Source organism: Lagenorhynchus albirostris, chromosome X, assembly GCF_949774975.1.
Source record: "Lagenorhynchus albirostris chromosome X, mLagAlb1.1, whole genome shotgun sequence".
Taxonomy (NCBI): domain Eukaryota; kingdom Metazoa; phylum Chordata; class Mammalia; order Artiodactyla; family Delphinidae; genus Lagenorhynchus; species Lagenorhynchus albirostris.
Genome location: NC_083116.1, coordinates 1,312,173 through 1,334,814, shown reverse-complemented (window position 1 = coordinate 1,334,814; position 22,642 = coordinate 1,312,173). Strand labels below are relative to the sequence as shown.

General features: G+C 59.2%; 4 protein-coding genes across 4 annotated transcripts in view; 3 read left to right on the top strand and 1 right to left on the bottom strand.

The window, feature by feature from the left end:
- Window positions 1-22,642, bottom strand: part of TEX28 (testis expressed 28) — a 118,117-nt gene that overhangs the window by 82,697 nt on the left and 12,778 nt on the right.
- LOC132513902 (paraneoplastic antigen Ma6F-like) lies at window positions 1,546-4,161 on the top strand. Its single transcript, XM_060138532.1, has 5 exons — window positions 1,546-2,077; window positions 2,114-2,329; window positions 2,456-2,530; window positions 2,693-2,800; window positions 2,837-4,161. The coding sequence occupies exons 1-5, from the start codon at window positions 1,546-1,548 to the stop codon at window positions 4,159-4,161; spliced, it is 2,256 nt and encodes a 751-aa protein (XP_059994515.1).
- Window positions 8,978-11,760, top strand: LOC132513895 (paraneoplastic antigen Ma6F-like). Its single transcript, XM_060138520.1, has 5 exons — window positions 8,978-9,509; window positions 9,546-9,761; window positions 9,888-9,962; window positions 10,125-10,232; window positions 10,269-11,760. The coding sequence occupies exons 1-5, from the start codon at window positions 8,978-8,980 to the stop codon at window positions 11,591-11,593; spliced, it is 2,256 nt and encodes a 751-aa protein (XP_059994503.1). The 3' UTR covers window positions 11,594-11,760.
- LOC132513896 (paraneoplastic antigen Ma6F-like) lies at window positions 16,410-19,192 on the top strand. The gene is made up of 5 exons (XM_060138521.1): window positions 16,410-16,941; window positions 16,978-17,193; window positions 17,320-17,394; window positions 17,557-17,664; window positions 17,701-19,192. Exons 1-5 carry the CDS (start codon window positions 16,410-16,412, stop codon window positions 19,023-19,025), a joined length of 2,256 nt encoding a protein of 751 aa, XP_059994504.1. The 3' UTR covers window positions 19,026-19,192.

The following is a 22,642-nucleotide window of genomic DNA, read 5'->3' as shown; positions in this document are numbered from 1 at the left end:
CTGTTGGCCATGGCAGATGGGTTTGTGGGGGTCCAGGGAGGGGCTCTGGCCCACTGCATTAGGCATCGAGAGCTTCAGGTCGCCTCTGTCCGGGTGGCACAGGAATTGCAGAGGTGGGTGGGCAGGGCAAGGCCCTGGCCTCCACACAGAGTACACAGATTCTTTACGAGGGTGCTTTGCACATTCACCCGGACACGCCATACCAGAGTTGTAAAACAGTCTCCATAAATTTAGCAGTATTGCAAGTTTACGTGATAAGTTTTCTCATCACGGGGGAATTTTATTTGATGGTACTAATGATAATATATCTTCAAATATTGGGAAACCCATGGATCAAAGAGAAAAATCACAGAGGGACTTAGAAAATATTTCCAAGTGAATACTAAAAAAGCACAACTTACCAAACTTAGTGGGAGGCAGCAAAAAGCGACAGGAGGAAACTGTATTCCTCTAAATGCTTCTGTTAGAAAAGAGTCAGGACATAAAATCAGTGAGCTAACAGTCCATTTAGAGATTCTAGAAGAAGAAGAGCAAAGGAAACATAAAATGAAGTAATAAGAGAGCTAAGAGAGGAAATCAGTGATAGAAAGCAAATTATGGACACGGTGAACAAAGCCATGCGCTTCTTTCAAAAGAGCAAGGAAACCGAGCAAGTCCTAGAACGATGAATCACGGAAACATAGAAAGAACGCTGATCCCCAATATGAGGAATGAAAGAGGGCCAACGTTACGGATCAGATGTACATTAACAAAGAGGATATAGGGGAATATTATGGGACATTATGGAAATGTTTATGCTAACAAATCGGAAGACTTGAAAAATTCCTTGGGAAAAAGGCAGCTTCCTAAAACTGAGGCCAGAAATGTAGAAAAGGTGACGAGCCTTCTATCTGTCTTTTTTAAAAAAATTATTTTATTTTATTTTATTATTGTTTCTTGAGTCGTACGCAACAAGTGCTCTTTTGTTATTATTTTTAAATTTTATTTTTACTTTTGGCTGCGTTGGGTCTTTGTTGCTGCGCGCGGGCTTTCTCTAGGTGCAGCGAGCGGGGGCTACTCTTCGTTGCGGTGCGCAGGCCTCTCATTACGGTGGCTTCTCTTGTTGCAGAGCACGGGCTCCAGGCATGTGGGCTTCAGTAGTTGTGTCACGTGGACTCAGTAGTTGTGGCTCGTGGGCTCTAGAGCGCTGGGTCAGTGGTTGCGGCGCGTGGGGTTAGTTGCTCCGCGGCTTGTGGGATCTTCCCGGACCAGGGATCGAACCTGTGTGTCCTGCACTGGCAGGTGGATTCTTAACCACTGCGCCACCAGGGAAGTCCCTAGCCTTCTATCTTGTAAATAAATGTAATTTATAAAAAAAGTGTCCTAAAGTCAAACAAACCAAACAGGGCAGGGAGGTGCTCCAGGCTGCTGCTGTGAGGGGCACTAGGGTGGGCTGTGTGGCACAAACATGATTCTCTCTTCTTTGCACCCACAGGCCGGTTCCCACACTTCAACAGCCTGTGCACTCCTGCTTGATCGCTTCCCCCCACCCTCAGGTCCTCGGAGATGGCGATGGCTCTGGCGGTATTGCGGGACTGGTGCAGGTCGATGGGCGTGAACGCTCAGCGATCTCTGCTCATCCTGGGAATCCCAGATGACTGCAAAGACCAGGAATTCCAGGAGGCTGTGCAGGCTGCCCTGCATTCCCTGGGCAGATACCGAGTGCTGGGCAAGGTCTACAGAAAGGAGCTGGGGTCGAGTGTTGCCCTGGTCGAGTTTGCTGAGTGTTTAAATCGAAGCTTGCTCCCCCGCCAAATACCAGGCAAGGGAGGGCCCTGGACTGTGGTCTGCCTGCCCCAGGCCCCTGATGCTGATTCACAGGATAGATCCAATTGCCCTGCGCAGCCCCAGGGACAAGCAGTGGTTGGCAGGGCGGGTGAGGCAGGAACTGCAGGTCACTCAGGAACTGCAGGGGAGGAGGAAGCTGCAAGGGAGGCGGGAGTCGCAGGTATGGAGGGAGACACAGGTGAGGAGGAAGCCTTAGGTGAGGAGGGAGCTGAAGGTGAGGAGGGAGCTGAAGGTGAGGAAGGAGCTGCAGGTCTGGAAGGAGCTGAGGGTCAAGCAGGAGCTGAAGGTGAGGAGGGAGCTGCAGGTGAGGAGGGAGGTGCAGGTGAGGTGGGAGCTTCAGGTGAGGAGGGAGCTGAAGGTGAGGAAGGAGCTGCAGGTGAGGAGGGAGCTGCAGGTGAGGAGGGAGCTGCAGGTGAGGCAGGAGCTGCAGGTGAGGAGGGAGCTGCAGGTGAGGCAGGAGATGCAGGTGAGGAGGGAGCCTCAGGTGAGGCAGGAGCTGCAGGTGGGGAAAGATCTGAGGGTCAAGCAGGAGCTGAAGGTGAAGCAGGAGTGTCAGATGAGGAAGGAGCTGCAGGTGACGACGGAACCTCAGGTGAGGCAGGAGCTGCAGGTGAAGCAGGAGCTGAAGGTGAAGCAGGAGCTGAGTCAGATGAGGAAGGAGCTGCAGATGAGGAAGGAGCTGAAGGTGAGGAAGGAGCTGCAGGTGCGGAAGGAGCTGAGGGTGAAGCAGGAGCTGAGGGTCAAGCAGGAGCTGCAGGTGAGGAAGGAGCTGAAGGTGAGGAAGGAGCTGCAGGGCTGGAAGGAGCTGCAGGGCTGGAAGGAGCTGAGGGTGAAGCAGGAGCTGAGGGTGAAGCAGGAGCTGCAGGTGAGGAAGGAGCTGCAGGTGAGGAAGGAGCTGCAGGGCTGGAAGGAGCTGCAGGGCTGGAAGGAGCTGAGGGTGAAGCAGGAGCTGAGGGTGAAGCAGGAGCTGAGGGTGAAGCAGGAGCTGAGGGTGAAGCAGGAGCTGAAGGTGAAGCAGGAGCTGAGTCAGATGAGGAAGGAGCTGCAGGTTACAGAAATGTTGCAGGCGTGGCAGGACTTCTGAGTATGGCAGGACCCACGGGCGGGGCAATGGCTGCGCCTGAGGAAGCAGTTGTGACAGTGGCAGGCGCCATGGGTGAGGCAGGGCCCGGGACCCAGCAGTGGAGGCAGGCCTCGCAGCCCGTGCTGGACAGCATGGGCTACCAGGAGCTGGGAACCTTCTCTGGGATGGAAGAGCCGGGCCACGGGGAAGGGTCCTCTGAGAGCTGGCTGGAGCAGGCCAGCCACACGCTGCACCTGTGGCGCCACGTGTCTGAGAGGGAGAGGAGGAGGAGGCTGGTGGAGAGCTTGCGCGGCCCCGCGCTGGACCTCCTGCGCGGCCTCCTGGCGGAAGATCCCGAGCTGGCTGCCCAGGACTGCCTGGCCGCGCTGGTGCAGGTGTTTGGGAACAAGGACCCCCGGGGGAGTGCTCGGCTGAAGTTCGTGACCTGTGCCCAGCGGCCCCAGGAGACTCTCTCTGCGTACGTGATGCGCCTGGAAGGCCTGCTGCAGTCGGCCCTGAAGAAGGGGGCCATCCACCCGGCCATGGCGGACCAGGCGCGCGCCCGGCAGGTGCTGACGCGGGCCCGGCTGAACGACACGCTCCGGGACACGCTGAGGAGGAGGCGGCTGATGAGGAGGCCTCCCGGCTTTGCGGGGATGCTGCGGCTCATCCAGAGGACCGAGGCCTGGGACGCCGACCCGGCTAGCAGGGAGCACTTCCCAGGGCAGGAAGAGGCCCGTGTGGACGTTGCAGTCCTGGCAGCAGCCGCCCAGGCCGCCCCGGCCCATGAGGCCATCACCGCAGGCACCACTGCACATGGTGAAGATACCACCGCCCAGGCCGCCCGTTCCAAGGAAGGGAGCGCCGAGGACCACCCGGCACGTGAGGAGGCCAGTGCGGCAGTTGCCGGCACTGCCAAGGCTGGCGAGGCGGCCCCTGAAGACCATGGTGCCGCCAGGGCAGCCCCTGGCCCTGGGGAGACCAGCAAGGCGTCCGCGGCCACTCAGGAAGATGGAAGTGCTGCCGCCCCTGCGGGCCTAGGTCAGGCAGGACCCTCAGATGCCCCCGGGGTCCCCATGCCTGGCCGGATGGGCAGTGCTTCCCCGGTGGCCCCAGGAGGTCCTGGCTGGGAGCCAGAGGGCCTCGCCCAGGCAGGAGGCCAGGAGGCCGAGGAGACCCCCGAGGAGGGGCTCAAGCCCATCCCAGAAGAGCCGGGAAATGAGGACGGGGCTGCAGAGATGAGCCCCCCGGGGTCCACCTCGGGCCACTAGGCTCAGCAGGCCGTGGGGCTGCCAGGCTTGGAGGCAGGGGGAGGCCAGGCCTGGCAGCCTACTGGCCCCATATCAGGGGCCACTCCAGGTGCCTGGGCCTCCCTCCTGAGAGGGGACCCCTATTCATCATCCCCTGGGGCAGGTTGCTCCCTGTACTGGCAAGCCCAAATGTGTCCCTGTAGGCCCCAGAGGGACCCAGGTGTCAAGGAACCCCCAGCCCCCGCTCCCCTCCCCCCAACACACACAGCCTAGCCATCGTCCCCCCGCAGAGCCCTGAGGTGCGCCACGAGCCAGCCAAGGCTCTGGTCTCTGTGGGCCAGTGTCGTGAGCTCAACGTGTGCTTTCTGGGCATAGATTCAGGCCCAGCGCTGCCTGTTGTTGTGGAAATGTGCATGTGTTCTCCTCTGAGCAGTTCCCCCAACCCCTGCGCGGCGTGGAGACCCCGAGCCCAGTCCCAGGAGCCGGCGGGAAGGACGGGATGGACGAGGTCACAGCCAGCGCCCACCCCAGGACCTGGGAGCCCACCTGCGACCTTCGAAGGAAGACCTTGACCGGGGCTGCAGGAGGTCTGCGGGAGGCCCCCCAGGGCTTGTGTTCTGCTGGGCCACCCCGTTGTTCCTCGGGACTCCACGTCCCCGGCTCGGTGGCGTGCGCCCTGCTGTGGGACTGTCCTGTGTCCGCCATAGGGCAGGGCCAGGCCCCGGGCATGTGGGCCAGAAATGGAGGGTCTGCCCTGGGGGGAGCGGGCATGGCCGGCGCCCATCTTCCTGGCGAGAGGCCACCCGCGGGGCCCTCAGGAAGGGAGACTGTGGGGAGATGGAGGGCCGCCGGGTGGGGTGTAGCGGAGGCACCTTTTCGAGGACCCTGGGTGGGGCCGGGACCCGTGAGCTCCGGTGGCCGTTAGAAGTTCCTCTGTGTGTTGTTATGCCCTGTGTTCAATGGTTTCAGTCAATGTTTCTGTTTAATAAATTTCCCTGAACGTTTCATCTGAGTCTGGCCTCTGCTGTGGGCAATGGAGGGAAAGGGCTGCTGCGGGTGAGGGCGGGGGTCCAGAGTCCGATTCCTGCTCAGCACCCATGGGACACCTGTCCAGGGAGAGGGTAAGGTAGGCACTTTGCAGACCCAGACATCGTGAGGGTTTTTCTTCCAGTTCATGGGTGAATTGTAAAGTTTCAGCGAAAACTGATAATTGCCTAAAAAGGCAGTAGAGAAGTTAAAATGTAAATGAAAACCTTGATTATCTCAGCAGGAAAAAGGGAACATAGGAGCAACAATAGATGGACAGACACTGCTATGGACTGAATATTTGTAAACCTCTCCCCCTCATTCACCTGTTAAATTCTAACCCCCAAAGGGATGGCATTTGGAGGTGGGGCCCTGGGAAGTGATTAGCCCATGAGGGGGGAGCCCTCATGAATGAGATTACCTCCCTTATAAAAGAGGCCCCAGACGGCTGCCTCATCCTCTTGTGCCATGTGAGAAGATGGCTAGTTGATACAACTAGACAAGAAATCAGTCCATGTGAAGAAGAGCTTTATTACTATTATTTATTACTCAGCCGTACAAAGGAATGAAATTGGGTAATTTGTAGAGATGTGGATGGATCTAGAGACTGTCATACAGAGTGAAGGAAGTCAGAAAGAGAGAAACAAATATCGTGTATTAATGCACATATGTGGAACCTAGATAAATGGTACAGATGAACCGGTTTGCAGGGCAGAAATAGAGACACAGACGTAGAGCACAAACATATGGGCACCAAGGTGAGAAAATGGTGGGGGCGGGCGGGGGGTGTGATGAATTGGGAGATTGGGATTGACAAATGTACACTAATATGTATAAAATGGGTAACTCATAAGAACCTGCTGTATAAAAAAATACATAAAATAAAATTCAAAAATTAAAACAAACCAAAGAAATAAGAATAGGTTTATGACATTATCAATCACAGTAGAACACCACCTGTAAAGACAAATGGACGTACTTGCCACAACGGGCTCTGCATCGCCAAGTTTGCTCCCCCAACTCCGCAGCCTCGCAGGGAGGCCTTCCTATTGGTGGAAGGCCAATGGGCGTGTCTTTTGCTTCCGGAGGCGCCAAGCCTTGGGACCTCAGGCCCTCAGTGCGCATGGCTACTGCTGCTTCCGTGGCAGAGCGCCTCCTCACGTGCTCTTCTGATCCAACCAGTTTCTCGGTAAAGAGACGTCTAGAACTTTCTCCCTCATCTTCCTGGGGCTTCCGGGAGCACCCGGAAGCCCACGTGGCGTTCGCACAGAGTGCCTGGGACGGTCGGCGGCACAGTTCCTGGCTGCTCTGCTGAGACGAGCTCTTCAGCCCCTCGTGAGCGGGACTCCGGAGCCATCCACAGAGTCAGAGCGAGTCAGGAGACAGGCGGGGGCTTTGCCGGGGGCTGGACTCCGCAGGTACCGGGGGCCCTGGGAAGGAGTGGAGGTCGGGGGAGGGCTACGGGCTGCTCGGTTGGGAGTGGGGGAGCGGCGGCGGAGGGTAGCGGGCTGAAGGGGGGCTGAGGGAAGGGTCCCCCAGTGAGCGGGTCAGAGGGGAGGACCGCTGGCTTCCGGGGTGGCTGGTGGGGGGCGTTCTGGAGTCGGGGTGCAGAGGGTGGGGCTAATGGCTAAGCGTGGGGGGGGCCTGAGCGGAGGGCTTCCTGCTGGTCGGGTGGGGCCGGCCTTGGGGGCCAGAGGAGAGGACGACTGGCTGCGGGGCTGGGGAGGACGGGACGGGACGGGACGGGACGGGACGGGACGGGACGGGCGGGCCCCACCCCCGGGGCCGAGACGGGAGGGGAGGGCTAACGGCTGCGGCGTGTGGCGGGAGGAAGGCTGAGGCGGGGGTCGATGGGGAGGACTCCCGGGCGCGGGTGCGGTAGGCGTTAGGGGAGCTCCCGCCGGGGCGGGGCGTGGGGTGGGGGGGGAGGACGCTCGTGGCAGTTAGGGGGCTCCGGCTCCCGGGTGGGCGGGGGCAAGACGGGTGGGCTCTGCGTCTGGGGTACGAGAAGCGAGAGCCCCTGGCGCTGAGTGTGCTCGGGGGAGGACTCCCCGGTGTGGGGAGGTGAGAGAGGCAGTCTGACCTCTACGCATGGCGGGGCGCCCGGCTTCCAGGGCCCAGAGCGGAGCGCCACCAGCTGGTGGGTGGGGGAGGGTGTATGGAGGGGATGTAGTGCGAGGGGCCGGGGAGGAGCCGCCTGGCCACGGGGGGGCGTAAGTGAAGCTGAGAGGGGGAGGCGCTGGGGCTGCTGTGATCTGGTGGAGGCTGTTGGCCATGGCAGATGGGTTTGTGGGGGTCCAGGGAGGGGCTCTGGCCCACTGCATTAGGCATCGAGAGCTTCAGGTCGCCTCTGTCCGGGTGGCACAGGAATTGCAGAGGTGGGTGGGCAGGGCAAGGCCCTGGCCTCCACACAGAGTACACAGATTCTTTACGAGGGTGCTTTGCACATTCACCCGGACACGCCATACCAGAGTTGTAAAACAGTCTCCATAAATTTAGCAGTATTGCAAGTTTACGTGATAAGTTTTCTCATCACGGGGGAATTTTATTTGATGGTACTAATGATAATATATCTTCAAATATTGGGAAACCCATGGATCAAAGAGAAAAATCACAGAGGGACTTAGAAAATATTTCCAAGTGAATACTAAAAAAGCACAACTTACCAAACTTAGTGGGAGGCAGCAAAAAGCGACAGGAGGAAACTGTATTCCTCTAAATGCTTCTGTTAGAAAAGAGTCAGGACATAAAATCAGTGAGCTAACAGTCCATTTAGAGATTCTAGAAGAAGAAGAGCAAAGGAAACATAAAATGAAGTAATAAGAGAGCTAAGAGAGGAAATCAGTGATAGAAAGCAAATTATGGACACGGTGAACAAAGCCATGCGCTTCTTTCAAAAGAGCAAGGAAACCGAGCAAGTCCTAGAACGATGAATCACGGAAACATAGAAAGAACGCTGATCCCCAATATGAGGAATGAAAGAGGGCCAACGTTACGGATCAGATGTACATTAACAAAGAGGATATAGGGGAATATTATGGGACATTATGGAAATGTTTATGCTAACAAATCGGAAGACTTGAAAAATTCCTTGGGAAAAAGGCAGCTTCCTAAAACTGAGGCCAGAAATGTAGAAAAGGTGACGAGCCTTCTATCTGTCTTTTTTAAAAAAATTATTTTATTTTATTTTATTATTGTTTCTTGAGTCGTACGCAACAAGTGCTCTTTTGTTATTATTTTTAAATTTTATTTTTACTTTTGGCCGCGTTGGGTCTTTGTTGCTGCGCGCGGGCTTTCTCTAGGTGCAGCGAGCGGGGGCTACTCTTCGTTGCGGTGCGCAGGCCTCTCATTACGGTGGCTTCTCTTGTTGCAGAGCACGGGCTCCAGGCATGTGGGCTTCAGTAGTTGTGTCACGTGGACTCAGTAGTTGTGGCTCGTGGGCTCTAGAGCGCTGGGTCAGTGGTTGCGGCGCGTGGGGTTAGTTGCTCCGCGGCTTGTGGGATCTTCCCGGACCAGGGATCGAACCTGTGTGTCCTGCACTGGCAGGTGGATTCTTAACCACTGCGCCACCAGGGAAGTCCCTAGCCTTCTATCTTGTAAATAAATGTAATTTATAAAAAAAGTGTCCTAAAGTCAAACAAACCAAACAGGGCAGGGAGGTGCTCCAGGCTGCTGCTGTGAGGGGCACTAGGGTGGGCTGTGTGGCACAAACATGATTCTCTCTTCTTTGCACCCACAGGCCGGTTCCCACACTTCAACAGCCTGTGCACTCCTGCTTGATCGCTTCCCCCCCACCCTCAGGTCCTCGGAGATGGCGATGGCTCTGGCGGTATTGCGGGACTGGTGCAGGTCGATGGGCGTGAACGCTCAGCGATCTCTGCTCATCCTGGGAATCCCAGATGACTGCAAAGACCAGGAATTCCAGGAGGCTGTGCAGGCTGCCCTGCATTCCCTGGGCAGATACCGAGTGCTGGGCAAGGTCTACAGAAAGGAGCTGGGGTCGAGTGTTGCCCTGGTCGAGTTTGCTGAGTGTTTAAATCGAAGCTTGCTCCCCCGCCAAATACCAGGCAAGGGAGGGCCCTGGACTGTGGTCTGCCTGCCCCAGGCCCCTGATGCTGATTCACAGGATAGATCCAATTGCCCTGCGCAGCCCCAGGGACAAGCAGTGGTTGGCAGGGCGGGTGAGGCAGGAACTGCAGGTCACTCAGGAACTGCAGGGGAGGAGGAAGCTGCAAGGGAGGCGGGAGTCGCAGGTATGGAGGGAGACACAGGTGAGGAGGAAGCCTTAGGTGAGGAGGGAGCTGAAGGTGAGGAGGGAGCTGAAGGTGAGGAAGGAGCTGCAGGTCTGGAAGGAGCTGAGGGTCAAGCAGGAGCTGAAGGTGAGGAGGGAGCTGCAGGTGAGGAGGGAGGTGCAGGTGAGGTGGGAGCTTCAGGTGAGGAGGGAGCTGAAGGTGAGGAAGGAGCTGCAGGTGAGGAGGGAGCTGCAGGTGAGGAGGGAGCTGCAGGTGAGGCAGGAGCTGCAGGTGAGGAGGGAGCTGCAGGTGAGGCAGGAGATGCAGGTGAGGAGGGAGCCTCAGGTGAGGCAGGAGCTGCAGGTGGGGAAAGATCTGAGGGTCAAGCAGGAGCTGAAGGTGAAGCAGGAGTGTCAGATGAGGAAGGAGCTGCAGGTGACGACGGAACCTCAGGTGAGGCAGGAGCTGCAGGTGAAGCAGGAGCTGAAGGTGAAGCAGGAGCTGAGTCAGATGAGGAAGGAGCTGCAGATGAGGAAGGAGCTGAAGGTGAGGAAGGAGCTGCAGGTGCGGAAGGAGCTGAGGGTGAAGCAGGAGCTGAGGGTCAAGCAGGAGCTGCAGGTGAGGAAGGAGCTGAAGGTGAGGAAGGAGCTGCAGGGCTGGAAGGAGCTGCAGGGCTGGAAGGAGCTGAGGGTGAAGCAGGAGCTGAGGGTGAAGCAGGAGCTGCAGGTGAGGAAGGAGCTGCAGGTGAGGAAGGAGCTGCAGGGCTGGAAGGAGCTGCAGGGCTGGAAGGAGCTGAGGGTGAAGCAGGAGCTGAGGGTGAAGCAGGAGCTGAGGGTGAAGCAGGAGCTGAGGGTGAAGCAGGAGCTGAAGGTGAAGCAGGAGCTGAGTCAGATGAGGAAGGAGCTGCAGGTTACAGAAATGTTGCAGGCGTGGCAGGACTTCTGAGTATGGCAGGACCCACGGGCGGGGCAATGGCTGCGCCTGAGGAAGCAGTTGTGACAGTGGCAGGCGCCATGGGTGAGGCAGGGCCCGGGACCCAGCAGTGGAGGCAGGCCTCGCAGCCCGTGCTGGACAGCATGGGCTACCAGGAGCTGGGAACCTTCTCTGGGATGGAAGAGCCGGGCCACGGGGAAGGGTCCTCTGAGAGCTGGCTGGAGCAGGCCAGCCACACGCTGCACCTGTGGCGCCACGTGTCTGAGAGGGAGAGGAGGAGGAGGCTGGTGGAGAGCTTGCGCGGCCCCGCGCTGGACCTCCTGCGCGGCCTCCTGGCGGAAGATCCCGAGCTGGCTGCCCAGGACTGCCTGGCCGCGCTGGTGCAGGTGTTTGGGAACAAGGACCCCCGGGGGAGTGCTCGGCTGAAGTTCGTGACCTGTGCCCAGCGGCCCCAGGAGACTCTCTCTGCGTACGTGATGCGCCTGGAAGGCCTGCTGCAGTCGGCCCTGAAGAAGGGGGCCATCCACCCGGCCATGGCGGACCAGGCGCGCGCCCGGCAGGTGCTGACGCGGGCCCGGCTGAACGACACGCTCCGGGACACGCTGAGGAGGAGGCGGCTGATGAGGAGGCCTCCCGGCTTTGCGGGGATGCTGCGGCTCATCCAGAGGACCGAGGCCTGGGACGCCGACCCGGCTAGCAGGGAGCACTTCCCAGGGCAGGAAGAGGCCCGTGTGGACGTTGCAGTCCTGGCAGCAGCCGCCCAGGCCGCCCCGGCCCATGAGGCCATCACCGCAGGCACCACTGCACATGGTGAAGATACCACCGCCCAGGCCGCCCGTTCCAAGGAAGGGAGCGCCGAGGACCACCCGGCACGTGAGGAGGCCAGTGCGGCAGTTGCCGGCACTGCCAAGGCTGGCGAGGCGGCCCCTGAAGACCATGGTGCCGCCAGGGCAGCCCCTGGCCCTGGGGAGACCAGCAAGGCGTCCGCGGCCACTCAGGAAGATGGAAGTGCTGCCGCCCCTGCGGGCCTAGGTCAGGCAGGACCCTCAGATGCCCCCGGGGTCCCCATGCCTGGCCGGATGGGCAGTGCTTCCCCGGTGGCCCCAGGAGGTCCTGGCTGGGAGCCAGAGGGCCTCGCCCAGGCAGGAGGCCAGGAGGCCGAGGAGACCCCCGAGGAGGGGCTCAAGCCCATCCCAGAAGAGCCGGGAAATGAGGACGGGGCTGCAGAGATGAGCCCCCCGGGGTCCACCTCGGGCCACTAGGCTCAGCAGGCCGTGGGGCTGCCAGGCTTGGAGGCAGGGGGAGGCCAGGCCTGGCAGCCTACTGGCCCCATATTAGGGGCCACTCCAGGTGCCTGGGCCTCCCTCCTGAGAGGGGACCCCTATTCATCATCCCCTGGGGCAGGTTGCTCCCTGTACTGGCAAGCCCAAATGTGTCCCTGTAGGCCCCAGAGGGACCCAGGTGTCAAGGAACCCCCAGCCCCCGCTCCCCTCCCCCCAACACACACAGCCTAGCCATCGTCCCCCCGCAGAGCCCTGAGGTGCGCCACGAGCCAGCCAAGGCTCTGGTCTCTGTGGGCCAGTGTCGTGAGCTCAACGTGTGCTTTCTGGGCATAGATTCAGGCCCAGCGCTGCCTGTTGTTGTGGAAATGTGCATGTGTTCTCCTCTGAGCAGTTCCCCCAACCCCTGCGCGGCGTGGAGACCCCGAGCCCAGTCCCAGGAGCCGGCGGGAAGGACGGGATGGACGAGGTCACAGCCAGCGCCCACCCCAGGACCTGGGAGCCCACCTGCGACCTTCGAAGGAAGACCTTGACCGGGGCTGCAGGAGGTCTGCGGGAGGCCCCCCAGGGCTTGTGTTCTGCTGGGCCACCCCGTTGTTCCTCGGGACTCCACGTCCCCGGCTCGGTGGCGTGCGCCCTGCTGTGGGACTGTCCTGTGTCCGCCATAGGGCAGGGCCAGGCCCCGGGCATGTGGGCCAGAAATGGAGGGTCTGCCCTGGGGGGAGCGGGCATGGCCGGCGCCCATCTTCCTGGCGAGAGGCCACCCGCGGGGCCCTCAGGAAGGGAGACTGTGGGGAGATGGAGGGCCGCCGGGTGGGGTGTAGCGGAGGCACCTTTTCGAGGACCCTGGGTGGGGCCGGGACCCGTGAGCTCCGGTGGCCGTTAGAAGTTCCTCTGTGTGTTGTTATGCCCTGTGTTCAATGGTTTCAGTCAATGTTTCTGTTTAATAAATTTCCCTGAACGTTTCATCTGAGTCTGGCCTCTGCTGTGGGCAATGGAGGGAAAGGGCTGCTGCGGGTGAGGGCGGGGGTCCAGAGTCCGATTCCTGCTCAGCACCCATGGGACACCTGTCCAGGGAGAGGGTAAGGTAGGCACTTTGCAGACCCAGACATCGTGAGGGTTTTTCTTCCAGTTCATGGGTGAATTGTAAAGTTTCAGCGAAAACTGATAATTGCCTAAAAAGGCAGTAGAGAAGTTAAAATGTAAATGAAAACCTTGATTATCTCAGCAGGAAAAAGGGAACATAGGAGCAACAATAGATGGACAGACACTGCTATGGACTGAATATTTGTAAACCTCTCCCCCTCATTCACCTGTTAAATTCTAACCCCCAAAGGGATGGCATTTGGAGGTGGGGCCCTGGGAAGTGATTAGCCCATGAGGGGGGAGCCCTCATGAATGAGATTACCTCCCTTATAAAAGAGGCCCCAGACGGCTGCCTCATCCTCTTGTGCCATGTGAGAAGATGGCTAGTTGATACAACTAGACAAGAAATCAGTCCATGTGAAGAAGAGCTTTATTACTATTATTTATTACTCAGCCGTACAAAGGAATGAAATTGGGTAATTTGTAGAGATGTGGATGGATCTAGAGACTGTCATACAGAGTGAAGGAAGTCAGAAAGAGAGAAACAAATATCGTGTATTAATGCACATATGTGGAACCTAGATAAATGGTACAGATGAACCGGTTTGCAGGGCAGAAATAGAGACACAGACGTAGAGCACAAACATATGGGCACCAAGGTGAGAAAATGGTGGGGGCGGGCGGGGGGTGTGATGAATTGGGAGATTGGGATTGACAAATGTACACTAATATGTATAAAATGGGTAACTCATAAGAACCTGCTGTATAAAAAAATACATAAAATAAAATTCAAAAATTAAAACAAACCAAAGAAATAAGAATAGGTTTATGACATTATCAATCACAGTAGAACACCACCTGTAAAGACAAATGGACGTACTTGCCACAACGGGCTCTGCATCGCCAAGTTTGCTCCCCCAACTCCGCAGCCTCGCAGGGAGGCCTTCCTATTGGTGGAAGGCCAATGGGCGTGTCTTTTGCTTCCGGAGGCGCCAAGCCTTGGGACCTCAGGCCCTCAGTGCGCATGGCTACTGCTGCTTCCGTGGCAGAGCGCCTCCTCACGTGCTCTTCTGATCCAACCAGTTTCTCGGTAAAGAGACGTCTAGAACTTTCTCCCTCATCTTCCTGGGGCTTCCGGGAGCACCCGGAAGCCCACGTGGCGTTCGCACAGAGTGCCTGGGACGGTCGGCGGCACAGTTCCTGGCTGCTCTGCTGAGACGAGCTCTTCAGCCCCTCGTGAGCGGGACTCCGGAGCCATCCACAGAGTCAGAGCGAGTCAGGAGACAGGCGGGGGCTTTGCCGGGGGCTGGACTCCGCAGGTACCGGGGGCCCTGGGAAGGAGTGGAGGTCGGGGGAGGGCTACGGGCTGCTCGGTTGGGAGTGGGGGAGCGGCGGCGGAGGGTAGCGGGCTGAAGGGGGGCTGAGGGAAGGGTCCCCCAGTGAGCGGGTCAGAGGGGAGGACCGCTGGCTTCCGGGGTGGCTGGTGGGGGGCGTTCTGGAGTCGGGGTGCAGAGGGTGGGGCTAATGGCTAAGCGTGGGGGGGGCCTGAGCGGAGGGCTTCCTGCTGGTCGGGTGGGGCCGGCCTTGGGGGCCAGAGGAGAGGACGACTGGCTGCGGGGCTGGGGAGGACGGGACGGGACGGGACGGGACGGGACGGGACGGGACGGGCGGGCCCCACCCCCGGGGCCGAGACGGGAGGGGAGGGCTAACGGCTGCGGCGTGTGGCGGGAGGAAGGCTGAGGCGGGGGTCGATGGGGAGGACTCCCGGGCGCGGGTGCGGTAGGCGTTAGGGGAGCTCCCGCCGGGGCGGGGCGTGGGGTGGGGGGGGAGGACGCTCGTGGCAGTTAGGGGGCTCCGGCTCCCGGGTGGGCGGGGGCAAGACGGGTGGGCTCTGCGTCTGGGGTACGAGAAGCGAGAGCCCCTGGCGCTGAGTGTGCTCGGGGGAGGACTCCCCGGTGTGGGGAGGTGAGAGAGGCAGTCTGACCTCTACGCATGGCGGGGCGCCCGGCTTCCAGGGCCCAGAGCGGAGCGCCACCAGCTGGTGGGTGGGGGAGGGTGTATGGAGGGGATGTAGTGCGAGGGGCCGGGGAGGAGCCGCCTGGCCACGGGGGGGCGTAAGTGAAGCTGAGAGGGGGAGGCGCTGGGGCTGCTGTGATCTGGTGGAGGCTGTTGGCCATGGCAGATGGGTTTGTGGGGGTCCAGGGAGGGGCTCTGGCCCACTGCATTAGGCATCGAGAGCTTCAGGTCGCCTCTGTCCGGGTGGCACAGGAATTGCAGAGGTGGGTGGGCAGGGCAAGGCCCTGGCCTCCACACAGAGTACACAGATTCTTTACGAGGGTGCTTTGCACATTCACCCGGACACGCCATACCAGAGTTGTAAAACAGTCTCCATAAATTTAGCAGTATTGCAAGTTTACGTGATAAGTTTTCTCATCACGGGGGAATTTTATTTGATGGTACTAATGATAATATATCTTCAAATATTGGGAAACCCATGGATCAAAGAGAAAAATCACAGAGGGACTTAGAAAATATTTCCAAGTGAATACTAAAAAAGCACAACTTACCAAACTTAGTGGGAGGCAGCAAAAAGCGACAGGAGGAAACTGTATTCCTCTAAATGCTTCTGTTAGAAAAGAGTCAGGACATAAAATCAGTGAGCTAACAGTCCATTTAGAGATTCTAGAAGAAGAAGAGCAAAGGAAACATAAAATGAAGTAATAAGAGAGCTAAGAGAGGAAATCAGTGATAGAAAGCAAATTATGGACACGGTGAACAAAGCCATGCGCTTCTTTCAAAAGAGCAAGGAAACCGAGCAAGTCCTAGAACGATGAATCACGGAAACATAGAAAGAACGCTGATCCCCAATATGAGGAATGAAAGAGGGCCAACGTTACGGATCAGATGTACATTAACAAAGAGGATATAGGGGAATATTATGGGACATTATGGAAATGTTTATGCTAACAAATCGGAAGACTTGAAAAATTCCTTGGGAAAAAGGCAGCTTCCTAAAACTGAGGCCAGAAATGTAGAAAAGGTGACGAGCCTTCTATCTGTCTTTTTTAAAAAAATTATTTTATTTTATTTTATTATTGTTTCTTGAGTCGTACGCAACAAGTGCTCTTTTGTTATTATTTTTAAATTTTATTTTTACTTTTGGCCGCGTTGGGTCTTTGTTGCTGCGCGCGGGCTTTCTCTAGGTGCAGCGAGCGGGGGCTACTCTTCGTTGCGGTGCGCAGGCCTCTCATTACGGTGGCTTCTCTTGTTGCAGAGCACGGGCTCCAGGCATGTGGGCTTCAGTAGTTGTGTCACGTGGACTCAGTAGTTGTGGCTCGTGGGCTCTAGAGCGCTGGGTCAGTGGTTGCGGCGCGTGGGGTTAGTTGCTCCGCGGCTTGTGGGATCTTCCCGGACCAGGGATCGAACCTGTGTGTCCTGCACTGGCAGGTGGATTCTTAACCACTGCGCCACCAGGGAAGTCCCTAGCCTTCTATCTTGTAAATAAATGTAATTTATAAAAAAAGTGTCCTAAAGTCAAACAAACCAAACAGGGCAGGGAGGTGCTCCAGGCTGCTGCTGTGAGGGGCACTAGGGTGGGCTGTGTGGCACAAACATGATTCTCTCTTCTTTGCACCCACAGGCCGGTTCCCACACTTCAACAGCCTGTGCACTCCTGCTTGATCGCTTCCCCCCCACCCTCAGGTCCTCGGAGATGGCGATGGCTCTGGCGGTATTGCGGGACTGGTGCAGGTCGATGGGCGTGAACGCTCAGCGATCTCTGCTCATCCTGGGAATCCCAGATGACTGCAAAGACCAGGAATTCCAGGAGGCTGTGCAGGCTGCCCTGCATTCCCTGGGCAGATACCGAGTGCTGGGCAAGGTCTACAGAAAGGAGCTGGGGTCGAGTGTTGCCCTGGTCGAGTTTGCTGAGTGTTTAAATCGAAGCTTGCTCCCCCGCCAAATACCAGGCAAGGGAGGGCCCTGGACTGTGGTCTGCCTGCCCCAGGCCCCTGATGCTGATTCACAGGATAGATCCAATTGCCCTGCGCAGCCCCAGGGACAAGCAGTGGTTGGCAGGGCGGGTGAGGCAGGAACTGCAGGTCACTCAGGAACTGCAGGGGAGGAGGAAGCTGCAAGGGAGGCGGGAGTCGCAGGTATGGAGGGAGACACAGGTGAGGAGGAAGCCTTAGGTGAGGAGGGAGCTGAAGGTGAGGAGGGAGCTGAAGGTGAGGAAGGAGCTGCAGGTCTGGAAGGAGCTGAGGGTCAAGCAGGAGCTGAAGGTGAGGAGGGAGCTGCAGGTGAGGAGGGAGGTGCAGGTGAGGTGGGAGCTTCAGGTGAGGAGGGAGCTGAAGGTGAGGAAGGAGCTGCAGGTGAGGAGGGAGCTGCAGGTGAGGAGGGAGCTGCAGGTGAGGCAGGAGCTGCAGGTGAGGAGGGAGCTGCAGGTGAGGCAGGAGATGCAGGTGAGGAGGGAGCCTCAGGTGAGGCAGGAGCTGCAGGTGGGGAAAGATCTGAGGGTCAAGCAGGAGCTGAAGGTGAAGCAGGAGTGTCAGATGAGGAAGGAGCTGCAGGTGACGACGGAACCTCAGGTGAGGCAGGAGCTGCAGGTGAAGCAGGAGCTGAAGGTGAAGCAGGAGCTGAGTCAGATGAGGAAGGAGCTGCAGATGAGGAAGGAGCTGAAGGTGAGGAAGGAGCTGCAGGTGCGGAAGGAGCTGAGGGTGAAGCAGGAGCTGAGGGTCAAGCAGGAGCTGCAGGTGAGGAAGGAGCTGAAGGTGAGGAAGGAGCTGCAGGGCTGGAAGGAGCTGCAGGGCTGGAAGGAGCTGAGGGTGAAGCAGGAGCTGAGGGTGAAGCAGGAGCTGCAGGTGAGGAAGGAGCTGCAGGTGAGGAAGGAGCTGCAGGGCTGGAAGGAGCTGCAGGGCTGGAAGGAGCTGAGGGTGAAGCAGGAGCTGAGGGTGAAGCAGGAGCTGAGGGTGAAGCAGGAGCTGAGGGTGAAGCAGGAGCTGAAGGTGAAGCAGGAGCTGAGTCAGATGAGGAAGGAGCTGCAGGTTACAGAAATGTTGCAGGCGTGGCAGGACTTCTGAGTATGGCAGGACCCACGGGCGGGGCAATGGCTGCGCCTGAGGAAGCAGTTGTGACAGTGGCAGGCGCCATGGGTGAGGCAGGGCCCGGGACCCAGCAGTGGAGGCAGGCCTCGCAGCCCGTGCTGGACAGCATGGGCTACCAGGAGCTGGGAACCTTCTCTGGGATGGAAGAGCCGGGCCACGGGGAAGGGTCCTCTGAGAGCTGGCTGGAGCAGGCCAGCCACACGCTGCACCTGTGGCGCCACGTGTCTGAGAGGGAGAGGAGGAGGAGGCTGGTGGAGAGCTTGCGCGGCCCCGCGCTGGACCTCCTGCGCGGCCTCCTGGCGGAAGATCCCGAGCTGGCTGCCCAGGACTGCCTGGCCGCGCTGGTGCAGGTGTTTGGGAACAAGGACCCCCGGGGGAGTGCTCGGCTGAAGTTCGTGACCTGTGCCCAGCGGCCCCAGGAGACTCTCTCTGCGTACGTGATGCGCCTGGAAGGCCTGCTGCAGTCGGCCCTGAAGAAGGGGGCCATCCACCCGGCCATGGCGGACCAGGCGCGCGCCCGGCAGGTGCTGACGCGGGCCCGGCTGAACGACACGCTCCGGGACACGCTGAGGAGGAGGCGGCTGATGAGGAGGCCTCCCGGCTTTGCGGGGATGCTGCGGCTCATCCAGAGGACCGAGGCCTGGGACGCCGACCCGGCTAGCAGGGAGCACTTCCCAGGGCAGGAAGAGGCCCGTGTGGACGTTGCAGTCCTGGCAGCAGCCGCCCAGGCCGCCCCGGCCCATGAGGCCATCACCGCAGGCACCACTGCACATGGTGAAGATACCACCGCCCAGGCCGCCCGTTCCAAGGAAGGGAGCGCCGAGGACCACCCGGCACGTGAGGAGGCCAGTGCGGCAGTTGCCGGCACTGCCAAGGCTGGCGAGGCGGCCCCTGAAGACCATGGTGCCGCCAGGGCAGCCCCTGGCCCTGGGGAGACCAGCAAGGCGTCCGCGGCCACTCAGGAAGATGGAAGTGCTGCCGCCCCTGCGGGCCTAGGTCAGGCAGGACCCTCAGATGCCCCCGGGGTCCCCATGCCTGGCCGGATGGGCAGTGCTTCCCCGGTGGCCCCAGGAGGTCCTGGCTGGGAGCCAGAGGGCCTCGCCCAGGCAGGAGGCCAGGAGGCCGAGGAGACCCCCGAGGAGGGGCTCAAGCCCATCCCAGAAGAGCCGGGAAATGAGGACGGGGCTGCAGAGATGAGCCCCCCGGGGTCCACCTCGGGCCACTAGGCTCAGCAGGCCGTGGGGCTGCCAGGCTTGGAGGCAGGGGGAGGCCAGGCCTGGCAGCCTACTGGCCCCATATTAGGGGCCACTCCAGGTGCCTGGGCCTCCCTCCTGAGAGGGGACCCCTATTCATCATCCCCTGGGGCAGGTTGCTCCCTGTACTGGCAAGCCCAAATGTGTCCCTGTAGGCCCCAGAGGGACCCAGGTGTCAAGGAACCCCCAGCCCCCGCTCCCCTCCCCCCAACACACACAGCCTAGCCATCGTCCCCCCGCAGAGCCCTGAGGTGCGCCACGAGCCAGCCAAGGCTCTGGTCTCTGTGGGCCAGTGTCGTGAGCTCAACGTGTGCTTTCTGGGCATAGATTCAGGCCCAGCGCTGCCTGTTGTTGTGGAAATGTGCATGTGTTCTCCTCTGAGCAGTTCCCCCAACCCCTGCGCGGCGTGGAGACCCCGAGCCCAGTCCCAGGAGCCGGCGGGAAGGACGGGATGGACGAGGTCACAGCCAGCGCCCACCCCAGGACCTGGGAGCCCACCTGCGACCTTCGAAGGAAGACCTTGACCGGGGCTGCAGGAGGTCTGCGGGAGGCCCCCCAGGGCTTGTGTTCTGCTGGGCCACCCCGTTGTTCCTCGGGACTCCACGTCCCCGGCTCGGTGGCGTGCGCCCTGCTGTGGGACTGTCCTGTGTCCGCCATAGGGCAGGGCCAGGCCCCGGGCATGTGGGCCAGAAATGGAGGGTCTGCCCTGGGGGGAGCGGGCATGGCCGGCGCCCATCTTCCTGGCGAGAGGCCACCCGCGGGGCCCTCAGGAAGGGAGACTGTGGGGAGATGGAGGGCCGCCGGGTGGGGTGTAGCGGAGGCACCTTTTCGAGGACCCTGGGTGGGGCCGGGACCCGTGAGCTCCGGTGGCCGTTAGAAGTTCCTCTGTGTGTTGTTATGCCCTGTGTTCAATGGTTTCAGTCAATGTTTCTGTTTAATAAATTTCCCTGAACGTTTCATCTGAGTCTGGCCTCTGCTGTGGGCAATGGAGGGAAAGGGCTGCTGCGGGTGAGGGCGGGGGTCCAGAGTCCGATTCCTGCTCAGCACCCATGGGACACCTCTCCGGGGAGAGGGTAAGGTAGGCACTTTGCAGACCCAGACATCGTGAGGGTTTTTCTTCCAGTTCATGGGTGAATTGTAAAGTTTCAGCGAAAACTGATAATTGCCTAAAAAGGCAGTAGAGAAGTTAAAATGTAAATGAAAACCTTGATTATCTCAGCAGGAAAAAGGGAACATAGGAGCAACAATAGATGGACAGACACTGCTATGGACTGAATATTTGTAAACCTCTCCCCCTCATTCACCTGTTAAATTCTAACCCCCAAAGGGATGGCATTTGGAGGTGGGGCCCTGGGAAGTGATTAGCCCATGAGGGGGGAGCCCTCATGAATGAGATTACCTCCCTTATAAAAGAGGCCCCAGACGGCTGCCTCATCCTCTTGTGCCATGTGAGAAGATGGCTAGTTGATACAACTAGACAAGAAATCAGTCCATGTGAAGAAGAGCTTTATTACTATTATTTATTACTCAGCCGTACAAAGGAACGAAATTGGGTAATTTGTAGAGATGTGGATGGATCTAGAGACTGTCATACAGAGTGAAGGAAGTCAGAAAGAGAGAAACAAATATCGTGTATTAATGCACATATGTGGAACCTAGATAAATGGTACAGATGAACCGGTTTGCAGGGCAGAAATAGAGACACAGACGTAGAGCACAAACATATGGGCACCAAGGTGAGAAAATGGTGGGGGCGGGCGGGGGGTGTGATGAATTGGGAGATTGGGATTGACAAATGTACACTAATATGTATAAAATGGGTAACTCATAAGAACCTGCTGTATAAAAAAATACATAAAATAAAATTCAAAAATTAAAACAAACCAAAGAAATAAGAATAGGTTTATGACATTATCAATCACAGTAGAACACCACCTGTAAAGACAAATGGACGTACTTGCCACAACGGGCTCTGCATCGCCAAGTTTGCTCCCCCAACTCCGCAGCCTCGCAGGGAGGCCTTCCTATTGGTGGAAGGCCAATGGGCGTGTCTTTTGCTTCCGGAGGCGCCAAGCCTTGGGACCTCAGGCCCTCAGTGCGCATGGCTACTGCTGCTTCCGTGGCAGAGCGCCTCCTCACGTGCTCTTCTGATCCAACCAGTTTCTCGGTAAAGAGACGTCTAGAACTTTCTCCCTCATCTTCCTGGGGCTTCCGGGAGCACCCGGAAGCCCACGTGGCGTTCGCACAGAGTGCCTGGGACAGTCGGCGGCACAGTTCCTGGCTGCTCTGCTGAGACGAGCTCTTCAGCCCCTCGTGAGCGGGACTCCGGAGCCATCCACAGAGTCAGAGCGAGTCAGGAGACAGGCGGGGGCTTTGCCGGGGGCTGGACTCCGCAGGTACCGGGGGCCCTGGGAAGGAGTGGAGGTCGGGGGAGGGCTACGGGCTGCTCGGTTGGGAGTGGGGGAGCGGCGGCGGAGGGTAGCGGGCTGAAGGGGGGCTGAGGGAAGGGTCCCCCAGTGAGCGGGTCAGAGGGGAGGACCGCTGGCTTCCGGGGTGGCTGGTGGGGGGCGTTCTGGAGTCGGGGTGCAGAGGGTGGGGCTAATGGCTAAGCGTGGGGGGGGGCCTGAGCGGAGGGCTTCCTGCTGGTCGGGTGGGGCCGGCCTTGGGGGCCAGAGGAGAGGACGACTGGCTGCGGGGCTGGGGAGGACGGGACGGGACGGGACGGACGGGACGGGCGGGCCCCACCCCCGGGGCCGAGACGGGAGGGGAGGGCTAACGGCTGCGGCGTGTGGCGGGAGGAAGGCTGAGGCGGGGGTCGATGGGGAGGACTCCCGGGCGCGGGTGCGGTAGGCGTTAGGGGAGCTCCCGCCGGGGCGGGGCGTGGGGTGGGGGGGGAGGACGCTCGTGGCAGTTAGGGGGCTCCGGCTCCCGGGTGGGCGGGGGCAAGACGGGTGGGCTCTGCGTCTGGGGTACGAGAAGCGAGAGCCCCTGGCGCTGAGTGTGCTCGGGGGAGGACTCCCCGGTGTGGGGAGGTGAGAGAGGCAGTCTGACCTCTACGCATGGCGGGGCGCCCGGCTTCCAGGGCCCAGAGCGGAGCGCCACCAGCTGGTGGGTGGGGGAGGGTGTATGGAGGGGATGTAGTGCGAGGGGCCGGGGAGGAGCCGCCTGGCCACGGGGGGGCGTAAGTGAAGCTGAGAGGGGGAGGCGCTGGGGCTGCTGTGATCTGGTGGAGGCTGTTGGCCATGGCAGATGGGTTTGTGGGGGTCCAGGGAGGGGCTCTGGCCCACTGCATTAGGCATCGAGAGCTTCAGGTCGCCTCTGTCCGGGTGGCACAGGAATTGCAGAGGTGGGTGGGCAGGGCAAGGCCCTGGCCTCCACACAGAGTACACAGATTCTTTACGAGGGTGCTTTGCACATTCACCCGGACACGCCATACCAGAGTTGTAAAACAGTCTCCATAAATTTAGCAGTATTGCAAGTTTACGTGATAAGTTTTCTCATCACGGGGAAATTTTATTTGATGGTACTAATGATAATATATCTTCAAATATTGGGAAACCCATGGATCAAAGAGAAAAATCACAGAGGGA